Raw genomic sequence first — 22,033 nt, forward strand, 5'->3', positions numbered from 1 at the left:
AAGGTACTGAAGGCTGAGTGTAAGCTGGCTTGGTGTGAGATGAGCAAGATTCTTGGAAATGCAGCAACTACCCCCAAAATCACTAAAAGCAGTATTAACATTTCAATGCCAGTAAGAAAAGATGGATCATGTAAGGAATGGTAGTGGTATAACACAGTCCATGAAAACTGTTCTGTTTCTGTCCACCAAAACATAAAGGTTTTTTCTGTCATATACAAGAACTCCTTATTAGTTTGCCCATGTTGTTAAAGTGTGTTTTACCTTGAAACTTAGTATCAGGCAGAGTTTTTGCAAGTTATGCTCAGGTTTCTGTAAGTGTCCTGTCATACATTCCAGAAAACTTATTCCAATACCTCGAACTGTTGTTTTAGGATAACAGCCTGTGGTGTCAACAGCAAGTCAAAGCAATTCTCAAAATTGTGTGTTGATGGGCTCACTGATGTTTCTGTGGGTTGTGGTGACCTGACCTTACAGCTGTTTGCTGGAGATCCCCTTCAACCATCTCTTCCTGCTTCTGACACAGGGATGGTGAGATGCGAGGGCTGAGGAGAGAAAATCTCACCCTCTGAGAGGGGAATGTTGCATCAGCATCCAGCTGTTTGTAAAACTGTAGCCTAACTGGACCTGGTTTGTTCATACCTTCACCTCCCAGTCTCTCACTGTGTAGATGTTTGTGGTTTTCTTTTCCTCTCCTCCCTGGCTGCAGTACTAGCATTTGTCTGGCTCCGTGCCTAGTCAGTTCAGGGAGCTAAGCCATCCAAAAACTGTTTACTTCTGTAGGATTAGGATATAAATTTTTGTAAATGTATCTTTGTATGCCAGCTGCTAACAGGAAGTGCTTGTTAACGTGTCTAGACAAAGCACTTTCTAGAGAGCAGGTACACCTGATAGGAAGTGTGAATACATGTGAGATGGGGTGTGACAGTCTGTACTCTAATTAGTACTACTGTAATATGACACAGAGAATTTATTGGCCGTTGCAGCTAAAGTTAGGAGTGGCTGGTAAGGCATCCCTGTACAGTCTTTTGTGTGAAGCAAGTTACTCTCTTACATGTATGGATGGAGGTTTTGGATTCAGATAAACTTGCGCTGAACTGCAAGCCAGTGAAAATCCTAAAAAAGTGTACATCCGGTAGCTAAGTGGGAAAGTCAGGAGGGAGCAGAAGGCAGTAAAACAGGATAGTTATTACAGAAAAAGTTGATCATCGTATCTTAAAATAATGCAGATGCTACAGATAAAAGCAGGGGGGAGAGAACTTGGAGGAAGCTTCCTAGAATTTAGTGGTCACAAGGGTTAGACTTCCAGTCTTACTAGCTAACTTACTGGCTTTAGAAATGGCAACACAGAGTTAGTATTGGAAGAAATTGGGGGTAGCTGCATCCTCTGAAATTTCTCCTTGGTAGGCTTTTGAACCTGGGATAAGTACAAGAAAGAAAGAAAAGTTTGGGAGGTAACTTTGTAATTTCACAAGAATTTCTTTTGAAAGCAGTATGAGTTTCAGCAACATTGCTGCTCGTTCTTGCATTCAATTTTGCCCTTCAGTTCTGTCCTAAGGTGATTTTCATTTAGTACTTTTACATAGAATACTTGCTGATTTGATCCAGTGATTGGCACTGTATTTCATTAGAAGTAACTTCAATCCTTAAGAACAGTTTGTTTTTAATGAAAATCAATAAATAAAACATGTTGCCATATACTGACTATCAAGAAAAACATTCTTTAATGACAGTGCATAGTGAGCATCACTGCTTGAATGATCCAGGGATTGTGTAGGAAAAATAAAGAGTCTTTAGATTATATAAATTTACTACATTACTAGTTAAAAATGGAGCAGTATAAATAGATATGGTTTTAATTCTTTAATTTCATCTGAGGGGTTTAGTTTACAATTTTAATATTGTTTAATATGCATAATAATGAAATATTGCAGGAAATCTTTTATCTGTTGCACACTTCTATTTTGCAAGTATCTCATTGCTAAGCTTCCTCAATTGTAATGTTTTTGTTGAATTGGAAAATACTGTCCCCTTTCATTAGAGTTTTGGAATGATTAATAGCTCTTTTTCTGTATAACACTTATGGAGTGTTTTCATTTCAGAGTTACTTTTAAGCGGGTCCTGTTTGTGTTCGCTTCAATTTGTTACAAGGTTTCTTTCCCTTTGACACCAGTAACTCACTAGAAGGCAAAATACTAACTTGAAAAATACTGGGTTTGTGTTCTTGTTAAATCACTATTTCTACAAGATAAACTTAAAGAAATCTATTTCTTTTTGCATGCTCATGACTTCCAGCAGAAGGCATTTTTCTTGGTTGTTTGCAGATGGTTATTTTAATCTGACTTTTGTGGGTGGCTGCTTTCCCAGTCCTTAGAGTATGCAGTCATCATGAATTGATCTGATTTATTTTCTATTTCCTGGCTCTCTATTTGGGTCTTAAAATGTGTTTTGGAAGCTGCTTCAGCATTCAGCTAACAGTTACACTGTCTCTCAGTCTTCATACAGGCTTCTTGGTGGCCATTTTAACTATTTGGTATTAAGGGTTGTGTGTGTGTTTTAATAACATTCTCTGGATTAGGATTCAATTGTTAAGTTAGGATGTGCATTCTCAATTCCTGTCTAGTTGACTGCTGTCTTGGTGATGGTTGTTTTATAGCTGACAAGCCAAAATTGTTTCACAGAACAAAACTTTCATCTTAGTGCTTATTACATTATTCTAATGGTAAAAAAGGATCCAGCCATGATTTTTTTCCCCATCTCTATGAGAAAGAAAAGTTAGTACATTGTCTTTAGTATCTTGCTAAAATTCCTTGTAGTTCAAGGCCGGATTTTGGGTTTGACTGCATTTATATATTGCATGCTGGGCATCTACTGCTAAAGGTTTCGCCAATAAGTTAAGAGTTGTAGTTGAGCTTCTTTGCAGTTTTGCCAAAATCTTCTGCCAGTTTATGGAGCAAAATGGAAAACAGGCTTTCAGGTCCAAGTTATATTCAACAAAGAAACATTTCATCAATGTTCTTGGAATAGGTGAGAAGCTGGGGAGAGTTGGGTGGGGAGGTTGAGGGGGCTGGTACTTTTTTTTTCTTGCAGTGCATTGTTTCAGATCACCTCACTGCCTCTACAGTGATTCTGCTCAGTCAGAGGAAGAGGGAAATGCTTTGTTGTAAGGTGACTTGAGATGTCCATAATCCTTTCTAGAACCTAATTTTCAGCTGCTTGTTCTTTCAAGTTTTTTGTGTTCATTTCTGTGGCCATGTTTTTTTTACATACTAACTAATGTTAGTTCCACATTTTATGTTCTGGTATGTGTTGGACAAGCAAAATGCATTTTTTCCAAGCAGATGTTGTTGATTATTTAAAAGAAAATAAACATCTCTTATGGAGCTCATAAGAAATACGGAGCAGCAGTGATGTTGGGCCATGGAAACCCCTTCATGAAATCTTCAGTGACATCATTTATGTTTCACAGTCATTTGTTAAAGAGTAGAACAAGATGGGGATGAGTGGAGCTGTCATCTCAATGATAGCTCTCTTACTGTTTTCTCTTCAGACTACTTAATGATGGAAAAGTTAGCATATTTTCAGAATTACTTGCCTCTTTGGAAAAATTATGGTCTTAAACTAGTAACTTAGAATTATTATTGATCACAAATAATATCCTCTGCCTAAGTGGTACATTATAGTCCATCATTTCATTGTACATTAATGCACAGAAACTCTGAAAGTGACTATAAAACATCTACTTAGAGGTGAATGCTTTACTGTGTTTTGTCTTTTTGTGCCACATCTCTTAATACTTCAAATAATGTATAGACTATATATTAATAGCAAGTTTTCAACTGCATTTTTTTAAGATTACACAACATTTTTGTGTGATGAAGTGTTTCAGGTTATATGGAGTGTTGTAAAATCTATCATTTATTGTACTAAACCTTTATGGTTGAGCAACTAATAGCCTCTGCAGAGAAAATACTAAATCAGTCTGACTGTAATTTGTAAATCACACTCAAGAGAGAAATTTACCTTATACCTAGATATTCAAAGGCATCTACTTTAGGCCTATTTTTTTATAGGCAATGTCAGAATACTAATTTTTTTTTCTTACAGAACTGTTATTTAGTTTAAATTTAGTTCAGTCAGTTATAGCTAGTTTGGAAGTGGTCCTGGCTCCACTTTGAATAACTTCTTTTGCTGGAAAAAAATACAGGTAAATGAATAAATCTTAAGATGAAGTAAATTGTAACTAAAGTACAAGTTAATTTCTATGCTACCAAAGACTAATATGCTTGCTTGCTTCTGTTGACTTACTGTTTGCTTGTGAATCTTTTGGGGTTTTTTTCCTAATTTCTCTAGAAGTCTGGAATTGGTCTGATTTTTTTTTTTCTTGCTGCTGCTGTTATGCCTTATGCTCAGTTTGCCTTAACTATTAATGATTTTTATAAGCTCCTTCATCTACTTCTTTCTATATTATTATTTTTCTTTGTGCATACATTTCTGAAACCAGGAAGGATGTTGAAATAAAGGTGTACTTTATTTAGTTTACTGAATGTATTGCTGTTTTTACAAATAATACTTACTATTTAAATTGAAACTTTTTTCTCTTTGAGTAGAAGTGGAGGTAGTTTCAAAGATTTTAGGATATATAATTTTAATGCTTCAGGTTGGATTTTACTAGTTTTGCGGGCATTCCAATTTTAGGTGATTATTATTACCACCAAACTTGCACTCTTGCAAATGTGTGTACTGGTTTTCTGTTAAACATTGTGCCATTCTTGATGGAAAGATTCCTTGAAAAACTTTTTATAAGAGTACCTGGGCTTCCTTGATTTCTACGTGTGTTTTTAAAAAACAACACTGTGTTTCATTTGTTCTTTTAGGTTATCACAGCTGCAGCCAAGGGACAATTTTTCTTATATTCTTCTTATGAGGTAGCTTAACATATTGGACTGCAGAACTATATTTTCACACTCTAGTAGATGATACAGGCATTGTAGCAATACAATAGCAATTTCTCAGTATACTTTTAAGTATTTTTCCCCCTCTACTTTTCCACCATTCCTGTGATCAGTCTTCACCTGGGATTATCTGACTGTGTAGCATACTGTGTTGAGCACACTTGTATAGTTGATATAAATTAATCTCCTGGGAGATGCCCTGGGTAAACATGTAGTTTACCGTTACTGCTGCTTGTGGAGCAGTGGGCAGCATGGATGACTTGAGATGAGCTGCAAAAATATGTCTTATGACTAGAAGGTGAGAAGATGGAATGGAGTCTCCTCGTTCTAACATCAGAACTTGTTACCTCTGTTGAATTATTTAAGGCTAACTTTGAGAATTTTTAAACCTTCTTATCAGGCTGGAAATGGAACATTTTCAAATAATTTCTTCAGCTGTGTGTGTGAGATGAGAGAGAGAGATCGAGTGAAAGCCAGAGCTTCTAGACAAAAAATGCCTGCTCTGTGTCTAAACTACAGAGACTTGAGGAAATCTTTGAGAAACCTGGAGAAGAAAACTACATAGTATAACATATAGTTTTGTCAAAATGATGCTGTTTTCACAGATTGCTGTTTCTGTATTTTAGTTTTATCTTGGTCATTGTGTGTTGTAAAATATAAATCCTAGTCGTTATATAGTAAATTCTATGCACTGGAGGAAAGAGGGGGATGTGTGTGCATGTGTGTCTGTTTGGTTTATGGCTGTTGTAAAGGACATCTGAAAGACGTAGTGGAGTGGAAAGAAATCTCAGAGTGGCACCTCTAAGTGCAGAAGTAGTTATCCATCCTGAAGATGTAATTGGTGTGAGTGAAGAAATGCAGGGACATACTGGGTATGCCGGATGCATTTGATAGAGGACCTGTCTGAAATTGAAGTGACTGTAGCAGAAGTTGTGGAACAATCTGATAGAGTGAATAAATGTCCAGGACAAGATGGTGTGACTGAAGAGCTTTTAGAACTGTGGGATAAAATGTCTGAAGTCTTTCTTAGAATGAACTTGATTTTTGAGGACTGGAGGATAACAAATGCTCATTTTTATAAGTGCATCACCATCTGCATGGTTCCAAGTCTGACGTTTGTGTTGAGCAAATCAGTAGAATTTATAATCAATATATTGGATACCTGGATGAAGAAAAAGGTGCCATGGAAAATTTTCTGTTATGAGAAGCTCTTCCCCACAGTCCTTTGGAGTTCTTCAGAATCAGCAAAATATTTACAAGGTTGATCCAGCTGTTATAATGAGACATGCTTTTCTAAAAGGTGTGTCTGAACCTTGCCAAAGGCATTTGATGAAAAGAGTATGTCAGTCTTAAAAGGAGGATCATCAGATCAGCAGCTGACTTGCTAAGGATAAGAGGAGGGTGTGGAAGTAAATGGTTATCCTTCTCAGTGGAGTCACAGAGACCTGTAACGCACAACTTATTTCTTAATGGCCTGTAAAACAGTGTGAGTAAGGGGTTGACATAGTTGGGTGAGTTGATTGATGTAATAAGGATGAGGATAAAGTGAAGAATTTTGGAGGAAGTTTGTGAAAGTAATTGGGCAATAAAATGGCAGCAGCAGCACATTGTAGAAAAAATGAAAAATGTATTGGGGATGAAAACAAATCTTGTCATATCAGACCATGGGCATTGAGCTACCCAGAAATCTTAGATTCTTAGCACAAGTTGTAAAGGCAGGTCATATGTTAGGAATTACTAGGAATATTGTAGGAAACAGAACATTATTATTCCAGTATGTAGATGGGTGAGTTGTCTGTGTGTTGAGTACTGTGTCAGTTGTGGTGGTCCTACCTCACAATTTCTTTAGTGTAATAAAGCTGGAAAGAACTCAGAAATCATTAAGGTGGCACAAATGGCTTTTGTGTAAAGAATAATTAAGTAAAACATAGATTTTACATCTGGAAAGCGACATCTAGGTTTGTAGATAATTGCACATGTTAAAAAGAGGGGAAGTGGATTGATTACTCCGTGTTTCACTGTTAGAAATGGGGAATGTTACATAGAGCTGACAGGAGGTGTTTTCAAAACAAGTGAGATGTGGCATTTTTTATGGAAGGGAGCATTGTACTGTGGAGCTTGTGTAAGGAGTTTTGCAGATGCCAAAATTTGACATGATTCAAAATTTTGAAAATAGGCTTTTTTCTTTAAATTTTTTTTGTCCAACAGACAACTATGTAGTTGTATAGAAAGCAGGTCCTTCTAAGTAAGGAAATATCCAGCAATACAAAGAATTTCCTACCTTGAGGACAATTTGCATCTGCTGTGATCTGTGCAGATGTCTGTGATTGGAGGAGAGGGTGCTTGGCAAGATAGACCCGATCCAGTTATTTCAATGAAAGAGGGAATTTATGGTTGTGTTGTTATTTAAGACAAGAAAGGATAGATGAATGCTTGCTGAGCTTATTTGCAGATGTTCTAAAAAGATTGCATTGAGGAGAAGGATGGGTGGGAAAGGTGGAACAGTCTGGGAGAAGTGTGTGTGTGAGTGGCTGACAATGGGAGCAGAGGAAATGGGAAGCAGGCATTATGCTGCTTGGTTTGGAAAACCCAAGTGGATACAGAAGACAAGAATGTTGAATGTACTGATTGGTTCTTTAATACTTCATTTCTACTAAACCAATTCTAGGGTTTTATTAGGATAATCCTAGATGGGTGTACTTCCTCTCAGATGTTATATATGTGAGCTTGCATGGTACTTGCAACATGACATAGAAAATCTTCTTTTTCTCTTTCATAATAGTTAAGCAGTGCTGTTGTATGTACCTCAAGACAATGAGCTAGGCATTGCAGTTTGATACACAGGCTGTTAAAAAAAGAGTTACAAGAGAATTGTACCCTGCAGGAAAAAAATTTATTACCAAATTTATAATATATTGTTCTTGATTGATTTTGTTCATAGGATTTTGAGTAACAATAAAATAACAGAGCTGAAGAATGGTTCCTTCTCTGGATTACACCTTCTTGAAAGATTGTAAGTACTTGTTAAAAAGCTATTTTCACTTTAAAAATTAAGTGATATATTGTTAACATTTCATTAGTAATTCTGAGAACAGAATGTCTTAAATAAGAGATGTGTTCTTTATTTTGATGTATTTTTTTTGTGATTGAAGAGTTAACATAGCTATGCGTTCTCTTAACTTGAGTGAATGAATTATTCATTAATATGAATGACATGTAACAGCAAAAAAGGGATAATCTCACCTGCAGGTGAGAGGGCAGTTTCAGTGAGAAGTTTACTAGAATGCTATGATGGATGGATTTGCTTTGTTGGTTGTTTCATTATACAAACACTTATGTTGTAAAGAAAATTGCTTCTTTAATTTCTTATGAAGTGTCAAATGCTTAGTCGAACAGTTGCAAAATATAATTGCAGGGGAAGCAGATGTATTAGAGCCTCTAAGAGAGAATGGATTTATTACAGATTTCTTGTTGACATTTATTTTAAGAGTTTTGGTGCTTACTTCACAACTTTGGTATATGCCGAATGTACGGGGGGTGGGAGTGAGTCTGATGGGAGTAACTTCGTGGATATCTTTGCTTCCTGTTTTCACTTTCAGATGATACATTGCCTATGGGATAAGAAGCTGCATTGTAGCTTCTGTTACAGTAAGCTTTTTTCCAGCTGGTGGAAGGTCAGGATTGGCAGGTTGATCTACCTGGGAGCAAGCATAAACTTTAGAGATAAGGATTTTTCTAGGCCATTTGACTGGGAAAGTAGCCAGTTTCATAATCATCTCACAGCATCTAGGAAGGGTTCCAAACGACTTTTGGCTTCAGGGGATTAAAAGTATTTTATTCTTCCTCTAAAACTTGAAGGCTCCAATCCCAGTCACCTGACCTAAATAAATTCAAACACTTCTACTATTCCTTCTCCCGCATACCAGAAGAAAGTGTCTTTGTGCTGGCAGATGAGCTTTATTGTAGAAAGAAGCTGTTGTGCCAAAGAATCCAGGTTATCAGCAGTGATGGCATTTGCTTAGGTAATCAAGGCATCTGCTGACAGTTGTTATTTGTTGAAACTCATTACAATTTTCAGACAGGAAATACTTGAAACACTAGTTTGTTTGAGATAACGATTTTTCTCCATGAATCCCAATCCTAATTTTCTTTAAAATCATAAGAATGCAGCTTTCTTCCATTTAAGTCCTGTCATTTTAAAGGTTTCTTAGGTTATTTTAATATCTTCTTGTATGAAAAGGAAAAGAAAGCGGGAAGGCTGGCATCATGTTTTGAGCATTTAAAGTGAGCTGGGATAGCAGTATTTTAGAGGGTATGGTAGTCTCATCTGAATGAGAACACTCATTGTGCACTGTTGTAGGAGTTAATGCATCAACAAAAGATTAATAATGGCCATCTGTCTTCATGATAAATGGAGGGATAACTAGTGTGTTACACTAATTATTAATGATATTTTCTTTTTTTTTTCTCCTTCTTACTTGCAAGACTTGTTTAAAAGCCATAGATACTTAACCATAGTAAAATGATTTTTTTTCTTCTTTAAATGCTTTTATAGCCATGGACAGAAACTACTATTGTAATAGTTAAAACTTAAACTTAAATAGATAATCAATAGTAAAAGGAAAAACAGTTGAAAGTCACAGTAACTATTTTAAACATTCACATTATGTTAATTAGTTTCAAATTGTTTTCCTTAATGTTCATTGTGATAACTGCATGCCTTGAAAATTGCACTTATTTGACTTTTTTTGCTTATTTTTATTTTTTCTTACTACTCATGCTTCCCCTTGTTTCCTTACTAGTGTTTTTTCCTTTGTAGATAAGTTCCTTTCCCCACATTTAATGTAAAAAGGAGATTAAATGGAGATAACAGAAATAAATTGTCCATATTTAAACAGTTAATTTAGACAGTATCACTTTACTGCTTATTAGGGGGAGAGATCCTGTATTGCATTTCATGCTTGTTTGTTCATTCCTTGTGGTGTTATGCTTGACAGCAAAAATGTTTGTCATTTCTCCTTAGTGGTTTTCAGGCAGAGTTTATATATGTATTGATATATTTAAATAAAGCCTTTAGAACAGTAAATCAGAGGAACATGTCAGGAACATGTATCTCCATAATGATTGAATTTTAATCAATACTCACAACTTCAGTATCTTAACAGATGAATTATAAACTTTTTTTCTTCTGTTTAGTTCTTGAAAATTTTAATGAAATTGTAGATATTTTTAAATGGTTTCTGTAATTTTATTATTTTTTCAGGTAAACTTGGGGACATGGTATTTGTAGTTGGCCACTTGTTGCACTTTGGGTTATCATTTTACTCAAACATTATCACTTGACCTCTTCCCCATCTGATAATTCTTCTCTGTTACTATTGAAAGGGATATAGTTTTGGAGCATGCAAGAAACAAATGAAACAATGAGGCAGTGCTTTAAAAATGGTGGCCCCAACAAGCTATAATAAGTATTGGTTTTAATGAGTAATAATTTTTTACAGACATGTTAATTTATGATAATGTGAATTTGTTAATACATTATTTTGTAAAGAGGGTGATAAATTTACCAAAATAAGAATTTTATTTTACTGCAGGATGAAATGTTTGTTAATTATTGTAGTAAATTACTATGCTATGTCTACATCTACTCCTACAGGAAAAAGCATGCAAATAAGAGTAGTCAGGTCAAAGATTTTAACTGTCTTAAGTAGTAATAAAAGTGTCTGTACAAAAAGATGCCAAATATTTTAATCTTCATTATGTTTTGATATTAATTTGAAATTCAACAAAGGCAAATGCAAAGGATCCTGCATCAGGGGAAGGGTAAACCCATGCACCAGCACAGGCTGGGGGCCAACTGCTGAAAAGCAGCCTTGGGAAGAAATGACTGAGAGGGAACCTCATCAATGCCTATCAGTCTCTGAAGGGAGGGTAGCAGGAGGATGGCATCAGGCTCTGCTCAGGGTGCCAAGCAATAGGACAGGAGGCAATGGGCAGAAACTGATGCCCAGGAAATTCCACCTGAACATGAGGAAGAACTTCTTTACTGTGCAGGTGGCCCCACATGGATCAGGTTCCCCAGGCATCTCCCACACTGGAGATATTCAAGAGCCATCTGAATACAGTCTTGTGCCATGTGCTCTGCGATGACTGCGTGTGGCAGGGAGGTTGGACTGCATGACCCACTGTAGTTCCTTCCAACCTGACCCATTGGGTGATACTGGTAAACATAAAAATTCAGTCATAAGCATTTGTTGGATTTGTCTGTATAAAATCTACACCCCAGAGAGCTGTGGAAAGGACAGGCTGACTGTGTAATGTGTGTAATGTATAACCTATTTCTGTAATTTCTTACCTTGTGCTCTTCCATCATTTCCTTTTGGAAAAGCTTTTCATAGAGGAAGAGCCCATGGTAGCTAGTATGTTTCCAATCTGACATTAATTTTCAAGTAGTGTTAAGGAAGAAAAGATAATTTATCCAATGGTAGTTAAGAAAACTTAATAATGTTAATATGTCAGTATATATATATGCATAGTTTGCTTGTGCCTGCAGGATGCTTTAGTAATAATTAAGACAGTCTTCATTGTGCTGAGACAGAAAGCAGTAAATTTTTAACTATGTATATGTGCGCTTTTAAATCATAGACAACTGGCTACTGAAGTATTCCATTACAAAGTCTAATAAAATTAAAGGTGCTTTTTTTTTTTTTTTACATGGCAAACCATAGTTAAATGTAAGTAATCTTTCATTAAGGTACTTTTCACATCTTAACAAGAACATTAGGTGCAAAAAAGTATTTTTGATTGTTGGTAAGTTGTTTATTCGCCCACATAATCATGGCTTTGATAAAGGGCTGTTTCAATTGGACAAAACAGTATTCTCTATAATGAGAATGGTTAAACAGAGTTGTGTAATGGTGAAATGTGCATCCTGTGAGGTTTTCAGGACTTTATTGGATGTAACAGTGGGGCAGTTGATCTGATTTAGTTGTACTTTGAGCCAGAATTTGGATTACATGACTGACCTCAACACATCCCTTGAAACCTAAGTTTTTCTACTATCCTAACAATTGTTAGTCATCTTCACTGATGAATAGAGGGCACCCTTATTTGCAGTGTTATTCAGATTTAATAGAAAAATAAGAATATTTTAATAGATTCTTAGTGTAAGATTGCTCTACTGCCTGGTTTTTTATTTGTTTTGTTTTGTTCTGAGGGTGGGTCTTTTTGGTTTTTGTTTTGTTTGGGGTTTTTTTTTTGTATGTTTTGTTTTTGTGGGTTTTGGGGGGTTTGTTTTTGTTTGTGTTGTTTTGGTTTTTTTTGTTGTGTGTTTTTTGTTTTTGGGTTTTTTTGCTGTTTTGTTTGTTAGTTTTTCTTGTTTTGTTTTTTAGAAGTATTCTTGATAGATGGAAGATGCAGTTATTATAATATTAAAGATGTTACCCTAACTCAAATCCTCTTCTGGATTTCTTTTGGACAGATTTTCTTCCATATGGACAAATAGATATCTATAGCTTCATCTTGTTGGGTGAGCTTTGCTAAAGAAAAATTAAAATCAACATCTGAAGTGATTCATTTCCCGTTGCTAAAATTAAAATATAGTTTATATAAATGTATTTATAGGTGTTAAAAACAACAAAAACTTTAAAGCCAAACACAGCTTTCTAATGAGATTGTCTTCCCCATCTCACACCAATATAACCGATAAGTGGTTGGTTTAAGCACTACTGTAATTTTTTCATTTAGAGACTGTCCTAGATGCTGGAATCCTGGTAGTTCTACCACCCTGTGTATGAACATCTTTTACTGTTTCTGAAGAGCTGCTAAACATGTCAACACTGTTAATTCTGAGATATTTTGGTATCTCTTTTATTTCACAGTTTTCCTCTGCAAATACTTTTTGGTAGATTGATATGCAGCTAGTGCCAACCCAAGGATTGCCACTGGGAGGGGTAAAAAACCCCAACCAGAGACTCCCCAGCTGTTGTAGTTGCAGGTTGAGAAAAGTCTTAACACTGTGTACATTTATTTACATGAATCCATTGCAGTGTATTTAGGAAAGAGCTGTATCAGGGAGTACTCTTTGAATATATGGAGTGAAATTAAAGGTCCCTGATAGTCAAGACTAGTGGATTTCCAAGGCATGTTGTTAAGGTTTTTCTCCCTCAGTGCTCTCAACAGTGAGAATTCAAGTGGGAGTTACGTGACTTTAAATCAAAATTTGAAACATGAACAGTAAGTTTAATTTTTTTCCCTACCTCAAAGACTGATGATAAATGAGTGATGAATACCTCTTATTAGTCTCAGATTTGTCATGGTCTGGTACTGTGTATATACACCTGCTGAAAGAGCCTGTTCTTGAGGCTCTTGATGCTACTGCCTTGGAAGTACTTGGCTGTTCTGCCACCATAGCAAGGGAAGAAAATAAAGTCGAGATCAGAGAATTGATATATATGAAAATTAACTGTACTGCAAGGTGAATTTAAAGTATTGCAAGTACTTAAAATGTTTATTAGGTGCAACATTGCAATGTGATCTATGTGCCATGATGCTGTCTGTTTTTCTCTGATTTTTTAATATGTCTGCAGGAAATGCTGTTGTGAAAACCTGGGATGAATTATATTTTTCCTTGAGCATGTCTCTGTGATGGTAGATGTAATCCTCTTGTACAGTTCTCTTTCAGGCAGAATTATTAATGTTGTGGTAGATTTAGGAGATGTTTTTTCTACTCTTGCAAATTCAAAGCTGCTTTTAAATGAAAGTACTATTTTTTTTTCAAAGCTAGAGTTTTTAGGTATTACCAGGGAATGAGAAACTTTACATGTAGCAATAAGTGCCTGCAAAGTTTCAGATGTTAGTAAAGTAAAAGTCTTGGGGGACTAGGGAGGTAGAAGTGATTTTAGCATTTGTGCAGTGAAAAAGTGTGTTCAAAACCGTATAGATGCTGTCAGCTGCTTTCTGTGACCTTTGAAATTCAGCTGTATCTGCAAAATATCTCAAGTTAGGAGTTAAAACTCCTATATCACTTGTACAATTAATAAAGCAGTTTAATGGTTACTTTACATTTCTCCTTACAGTCTCTGGAAACTTAAGATTTGGAAATTTGCTCTGAAGTTTTTTAACCAGCTGTATTTGGGGTTTTCAGCTAGGGCTTTGCTTTTGTGCCAGCAACTTCGGTGGAAATTTTCAGTGTTGTCTTTGGTGTATTTTTGGGATCATGTTTTGCTTTTTTTGGTAGTTGGGCACTACTGAAGTATTGGAAATTGGACAGGCTAAAGAAGACAACGTTGTGCTAGACAGTGTTGTGCTGTGTAATAAGCAAATGTCTCACCCTGCATAGCTGTAACCTATTCGGACATTGCGGCAAAGGATCTTTGGCTCTATACCTTTTCATGTGATATGAACGGCTAGAATATTTAAGGGAATACACATACTGTTTCTGTTCCTCCTTGTAGTTAAAATACAGGTTTTTTCCAATTTTGAGAGATGCTATGTTAGAGAAAGTAAAAATGTGTTGTCGGGTTTTTGGTTGTGGGTTTTTTGGTTGTTGTGGGTTTTTTTTGTTTGTTTGTTTTTGTTTGTTTGGTTGGTTGGGTTTTTTGGTTGGTTTTTGTTTGTTTTTTGTTTTGTTTTCTTCATTTGGGGTTGGGTTTTTTTTTTCATTTTGAGGTTCTCAAGCAAATTGAGACAAGTTAGGTGTATCTCCATGAATATATCTGTTTTATACAGTAATTTATGGTAAATGTAATCTCTTAATTTTTCTCCGCAGGGATCTTAAGAACAATCTTATTAGTACCATTGATCCAGGAGCTTTTCTGGGGCTTTCATCTTTGAAAAGACTGTAAGTAGTATATCTAGGTAGGCAGTTTAAACAAAACAAACAAAAAAAGCCCTCAGAGAGAGCAAGTCTTAGGTTCTGGAAATTTAGACAGCAAAGTTGTTACATATTAAAAGTTGAATTTATATATGCTGTCTAAATATATACACACATGCATGTGTAAAACAAGGTCTGCTTTCAGTCTTATGACTGAAGAACATCTGCTGCTTATGGCTTGGCAGTCTCACTTGTTCTGACAGCCTCTAGGATTATTCCTTTCTTTTTGTATTTGGTGGCTTGAAACATCACTGGCTGGACGTTTGTTCAGAGCTTTGATTCCATCAAGTCTTGTTTTTTTGAGCGCTAAACTCCTCATGATTTTTATTTTCCGAAGGTCACAGTGGAACATAGAGTCCCTTGCTATTAATACTACACTGAAGTTACAGCACTATTAATGCTGCTTTATTGAATGTTTTGCCAACGTTCCCATTAACATATTTTTGGGGGATTTATGCCTTGGCTTTAAATGTTCTGGACCAGTTGAAATTTGAAAAACAAAACCTCAGCAATATTGCTTTTTTTCTTCTTTTTTTTTTTTTTTTTTTTTTTTTAACCCACTCTTCAGATTTTTGGAATATCTGTGACAACTTTTAAGTCCTAGTGAATTTGCCACTGCCTCCCCCCACCCACTTTCCTTCTTAAATTTTTAGAGTATATAGGTTCATTTCTCACTGATCAGATGATCTGGTTCACTTAAAAGGAAAGTATGTTGGTAATTGCACTTCTGAAAACCTTAAAAATAAAACTGAAGGACCAATTCTGGAACATTTATTACTTGAAAGCCTAATTTTTATTTCTTTAAGAATTTTTGGCAATTTGATTCAAGACCTGTATTGAAAAATACATTACTTTTCAAATTTTTATCTAAGTATGAAGTGGTCTTATTTATGTATAATAAATGCACTAGTATAGGTCTCTGGCACGTTAAAAAATTACTTGATGTAGTGCATGTGATGTACTGTGTTTGTATATACATATATATACATACATATATACATATATACACACACATATTGCACAAATACCAAAATTTGCTTGGTGGGATGTAACGTGAGCCTGTTTAAGGGGGTTTATTGGTAAGGCTAGACTTGTTGAATTGTATGTGTGCAAACTATAATTACTTAAGAGATGAATTAAGGAGTCTCTGTGCATGTGTATACACCCATATAGCAGTACCTTGTCGGTTTTCCTGAAAAAGACCAAATATATGTGTGGTGCAATCTGTTACGAATTTTAGTTCAAATACTTCTGTTAGCAGACTGTATGCTATTTGCAAATAAACCAGTTTAATCCACATTTTCCTTTTTTCTATTTATAGAGACCTAACTAATAACCGAATAGGCTGCCTGAATGCAGATATATTTAGAGGACTTGTAAACCTTATTAGATTGTAAGTATAATTTGTTCTATATAAATACACTTAAGTTTTAGCCTTGTGTAAGTCAACATTCTTTGTTTCAAGGGGAGTAGTTTAAGTATGTTCTTGAAAGACAGCCAGTGCCTACAGTTGTGGTTTGTTACTCAGTAGCAAACGTATAAACAAGTGGTGGAGCCAACCCAAACCACACTATACAGTGCTCTGCTGGCTTTGGAACTGTTTTCCAGTTTCTTTGAATGTGTAGCAAGGAGGGGGATTAGCAGACTGTACAAAATATTTTCTTTAAAAAAATTTTTCAGCTTTATACAGACTCTTTCAATATCCATGCCTTCTACTGTGGCATTGGTGCCAGTATGTTTTGCTGGCTGTCTGGCATGATTTGAAGTCCTTCAATTACTTTAGGAGGATAACATGTAAGATTATGGAATATATCTTTGCCCTGGTTCTTTCTTACAAACAGTGCTTTCACTGACATATAGAAAGTGGTATGGATAATATTTTTAAAAATTATTCTGATAGATCAAACATTCTTCTTAGAGGATGCTAATAGGAATACATCAGTTCACTGTGAACAAAAAAATTAATTTTACACTCCTTAAAATCTATGCTCAACATGTGCTAGTTGCTTTAAATAACAGTAAAGTCTTTGCATGTACTCTTTTTTCACAGTCTTAAAATTCTTCACCTAAACCAGGTCTATTAGGAAACAGTTTATTTGGAGGTTTTATCTGGGCTGTTGAGACCTGGTTATTATTATTACAGTCTTGTGAACTATGACAGAGTGTCATAATAGTATCTTGTAACTTTTAAACATAGAGTTTTCTTGAAGAGAGTGGGGGTTTTTTATTTCACATGTTAGTTGTCTGAGCATCAGTTCAAATCATACTTTTATTTCTCAGGAATCTTTCTGGAAATCTGTTTTCTACACTTACACAGGGAACATTTGATCATCTTGGTTCACTAAAGTCTCTGTAAGTACTTTCTGCATTAAGTCTTATTTGTGTGATCATTTGTGTTCTTAACAAAAAATATTTTATACACGCTTGTACAACAGTTTTGTATTTCTACTTTTAATCCTCCTAACAGTATTATCTGTATATGTAGTAAGTGTGTGCACAGGTATTTGGGTGTTTATACAACTCCCTTCAAAATTGCTCACTATTTGTTACATTATCCTGAAAGAACAAAGATGTTTTCCCATCTGGGCTTTCAAAAGTTTTATTCTATATGTGTGATTTATTAATTTGTAGTAAATAAATAGCATTTTCCACCTTTATAACAAAGGGAACAAATACTTAAAAGCAAGATCTCAGTCCTTTCTGAACAGTACATGTAACAGCAGGTACATCTCAACCTCATGTAATTTTCTCTTTTAGTTTCATGAGTTGTAATCTTGTGTAAGAAAGAAAGTAAATGAAGAAAGTAAGTGCTGATGATTAGCTTATGCTTTTTCCTGATAGTCATGACAGTTGTATTGAGACTTTATCAAAAGCTTTGGTGTCTGGATTTGACACTGAGTTAATTTCTTGCTTGTAAAGGAGAATGTTTCTTTTCATCCTCCATCTCTTTTAGTTGTTTATAAGTTGTTATTCCTGGTATTTTAATTGTCTACATAAAGATTGTTGTCCAAGAACACCACAGATGTAGCGAGAGAACCTGGACGTAAGTGTTACCATTAAAATAATGGCTGTCTGGAGGAATTCATATGAACAAACACCAAATGGGGTTTCACAGGAATGTTGATTTAGTGTTTGAAGTATTCTGCCTGTGATGTTGTGTTATCCTCTAGACATCTGCAAAAAGAAAATGTTTTCACTAGAGGTAAAAACCAGTGTAGGCATAGCCATATGTTTTGGTACATTTTTTTCTGGTATAAACAGATAAAATATTAATTTCTGAACAGATAATTAATTAATTTCCTAATTTAGCTGACTTCAGCAAACATCTATGGGGGATTTGGGATACCTTATAGTAGAAAGTACTGAGTTATACCGGGAAGACTGTGGGTCAATTAAAAGCCTTATGATTTTCATATAAAGCAGAATAAAATTGTGTGTGAATAAGTGCTTCTGAAAAGAGAAGTACATGAGGAGCTATTTTTATTTCTGTTGATTTTATTGCTAAAGCATTTGATTGCTAAAGTGAAGCAATGAAGTGTCTTCTTAGGTTATGATGGTGCATATTCAAGCAATTCTTTGTTATTGCTCACCTGAAATAGTGTGAACACTCTGCATGAAAGAAATTACTAGAATTTTTAGATGCCAGTATAAGATACTCCTTATATTTATGGAGAGGATTCCTTTTCTCAGGGAGTTTGTCATTTTGTCCTCAGAGCACACTTGCAGACGATTAGAATAAGCTCCAGTAGGTAGAGGGAGGCAACTCCACTTAGTCTGGACTTTGACTGCTTGTTGCCTGTGTGTCCGTGACAGTGAGAGGCATTGCACAACTGTTGATGTCAGGCTTTCAGACCTTGGAGTTTTGCAGTTTGTCATTGTAAATACCTGTGTTTTGTTGCAGAGAATTTCAGACTGATTATCTTCTTTGTGACTGCAACATACTGTGGATGCATCAGTGGTTAAAGGAAAGAAATATAACTGTACGTGAGACTAAATGTGCCTATCCCAAGTCACTTCAGTCACAGACAGTGACTGGTGTTAAACAGGAACTTCTCACCTGTGGTAAGCACTCCTGACAACTGATACTTACTCTCTAAAGCATTCCATGTTCTGTTAATATTAGTGAACAGCCTTTTTTTGCTTTGTTTCATTTCCCTAAAATTCAGCACTCAGATGACAGTGGTAATAGTGACTCCTTTTCAAAAATTGATCTTTAGTTGTGATTCAGTATTGCTTGCTTTTGGAAATAAATAATAAATAAATTGATGATTGTGGATGTTAGTCTCTAGAAACAAAGGATTAATAACTCTCTCTGGAGATAAATTCCCTTTTCCTGATAATCTATGTTTTTCAGAGATCTTTACCTAAACTTCACAAGAAGAATTAGAAACTGATAATTTCTTTCCTAGGTCTAGCTATCTGACTTCTGATGTGTGAATTATTCTAACCCCAAATTTCTGAAGTTAAAAGATCTTGATTTTATGAATTACTTTCCTACGTCATGATTCTGTTCTTGATTAGCCTTCTTTTTGTGAAAAAACCATGACCAACTTGCTTAACTTGTTTTTTTTGTATTGGAATTATTTCAACTGCAAAAATAAAAACTAATATGTTATTGTGATTTTGAAGTCTTAGTGAAAAATTGGGAAGAATTAAAACGCATAAATATATTTTCCTCCAAAATTTTTTTCCACACTTTTAGATGTGAGCTAGCAAAAGATTTTTGAAATATATTACATTAAACAAATACACATTTTGAAAATTAATATGATGATAATTTGTATTTTTCAATATCCAATGCATTAAATGTAGTTTTTACATACATATTGCCAGATGCAACTTTATATCAATATATAAATAATTGATAGTGTATTTTTCTTCTCTTCTGAAAATTAGGTATATAACAGATTCTTGCTGTTAATTGTGGTTTTATGTCTTGCATTCTAGAGCCGCCTCTTGAATTGCCATCTTTCTATATGACTCCATCTCATCGTCAGGTGGTCTTTGAAGGAGACAGTCTGCCCTTCCAATGTATGGCTTCCTATATTGATCAAGACATGCAAGTCTTGTGGTATCAAGATGGGAAGATAGTGGAAACTGATGAGTCCCAGGGTATTTTTGTTGAAAAAAACATGATTCATAACTGCTCACTGATTGCAAGGTGAATCCATAGTGAGAAAATGTATTTCCTACTTCTTACTTTCTGCTCTGATTTTGTGACTATTTCCATAACCACTAAGGCCCTCTCATAGCCTCACTGCATGAACATATTTAGACAGAAACATCCCTAGTAGGGCAGTAGTCATCACACACCTGCTATTAATGGTAAAGTTTGAGGAAGGAGGTCTAGAGATTTGGTTAGCCAAACCTACATGCTTAAAATGGGATTACCTAGAGGTAGTTGCAGTTGGGTTTTAATTTTCTGCAAATTTTACTCAATGCATTCATTGAAAATATGTTTGTGGTAGGATGCATTTGTTCTCATGGAATATTAAAATGATGAAAATGTTGAAAACAAGGCATTTAACTGAATTACTCTTGGATTCTTTACTCTTCTTTTGAGCACACCACAATTTAAGTTCTTTATATTGTTTTCCAGCAGAGATTTATAAGTGTAATTTATTCTGCCTGCAGCAGATTGTTGACTTATGCAGCGTCTACAGAGTGGTTATATATCTTGTAATTGTATTAGTAAATTAGAGCTTCAGTGCTTATAACAAATTATGCATTTGGGAATTTATTTTAGCTTGGCCTTTCTAAACGACTAAAAATTTTGTGTTGAATACCGATGATAACACTTGGGGAATTCAGACTTCTCATCTCTTCCTTCTGAATTCTAGGGATTTCTTCCTATGGCTGTTCTTTTTGTTTTCTACCTTGGCAAAATTGAGAGCCTGAAGAATAGTAAATACTTGTCTGATAGTTACAGTACAGTGAGATGTGTATAGCTTTGGTTTTTTAAGATCACTTATGACTATATGTAATTTGATGTTTCTTCCATTGTCTTTCTGTACTTAATTAATCTTTTGGTAAAAGCTTATATAAATGTTATTGCAAGACTGTTGGGTTTTATTTGTTTTTTCTGTCTTTCTAGTGCATTGACAATCTCAAACATTCAGGCTGGCTCCACAGGAAACTGGGGTTGTCATGTACAAACCAGGCGTGGGAATAACACAAGGACAGTAGACATTGTGGTGTTAGAAAGTTCTGCTCAGTACTGCCCTCCAGAGAGGGTTGTGAACAATAAAGGGGATTTCAGGTTAGTAACTTCAGGTTGGTTTTTTTTTTCAGGGTAAAGAAAAGTCTATTTCAATTCACTTCTGACTTCTTTCAATTCACTTCTGACTAAGATTTTGTGCTTTAAAGGTGCCTATGTGGCTGTTTGCTTGTAAATGGTGTGTAATCGATTTTTAACTGTTCTAAATTACTATGTGTTGACAAGAGGGCATGAAATTATACTATGAAGTGTTAAACTTTGAGCCTGGTAACACATCCTTGAAAGATACTGAAACTAAGCTGTGATATTGAAATATATAAATGAAATTATTGGAGTAGTTAAACTTCTGGAGATTACCTTTAAGATTAAGTTGGACTACATACTGACAGGGGGTTTTCTGCCAGGTTATAATTCTCTTTTTAAAAGTCTTCTGCTCCAATACAACAAAATCACTACACAAGAAATATGCAATAGAGTTTGGATATTTTTCCCCCCTGTGAGTACTAGAGTAAATATGAATGGTGCTGCTTCCTTTTAATGATTGTTGGGACTGTAGTGGTAGCTGTGATATTCCATTGTGTTGGATGTTGCAGAGTATTTTATCTTTTGTTCTTATCTCTTCACCTGTTTTCCCTTTTCTGATCTTTCTGCTGCTGGTCACTCTAACAACACGTTACTCCTGGAGGTGCCAGCTGTAACAGATAGCTTCTGTGTAGATTCTCTATATGTAAGGTAATTCCCTTTATGACTACTCTGTGTTTTACCTCCCTGCAGTAGTTCCTACTGAGAATTAGTGTCTGCAATAGCATTGTCTTCACTACGGTGCATAGGGTTTCTTAATGTTGTATGAACTGCTTTTATCCACTCATTTCACTTTTCTTATGCTGCTTGGCTGTGTTGATCTTCTGCTTGGTCTTTTGTTTACACTTAGAAACTTTTCTTCCTTTCTCTGTGTGCATTAGAGTTTTTAAAGTCATATTTGTATACAGC

The 22,033-nt window shown here is 35.2% G+C and overlaps 1 protein-coding gene across 1 annotated transcript in view; it reads left to right on the plus strand.

Moving 5' to 3' along the window:
• Positions 1 to 22,033, plus strand: part of ADGRA3 (adhesion G protein-coupled receptor A3) — a 53,809-nt gene that overhangs the window by 6,987 nt on the left and 24,789 nt on the right. Inside the window, exons 2-8 of the mRNA XM_085059242.1 lie at positions 7,894 to 7,965; positions 14,722 to 14,793; positions 16,148 to 16,219; positions 17,107 to 17,178; positions 18,728 to 18,888; positions 19,774 to 19,987; positions 20,921 to 21,085. Coding sequence (XP_084915368.1) covers positions 7,894 to 7,965; positions 14,722 to 14,793; positions 16,148 to 16,219; positions 17,107 to 17,178; positions 18,728 to 18,888; positions 19,774 to 19,987; positions 20,921 to 21,085 — 828 coding nt within the window. The remainder of the gene's footprint in view (positions 1 to 7,893; positions 7,966 to 14,721; positions 14,794 to 16,147; positions 16,220 to 17,106; positions 17,179 to 18,727; positions 18,889 to 19,773; positions 19,988 to 20,920; positions 21,086 to 22,033) is intronic.

This window comes from Lichenostomus cassidix, chromosome 4 (assembly GCF_008360975.1).
Source record: "Lichenostomus cassidix isolate B80296 chromosome 4, HeHo_3.0, whole genome shotgun sequence".
Taxonomy (NCBI): domain Eukaryota; kingdom Metazoa; phylum Chordata; class Aves; order Passeriformes; family Meliphagidae; genus Lichenostomus; species Lichenostomus cassidix.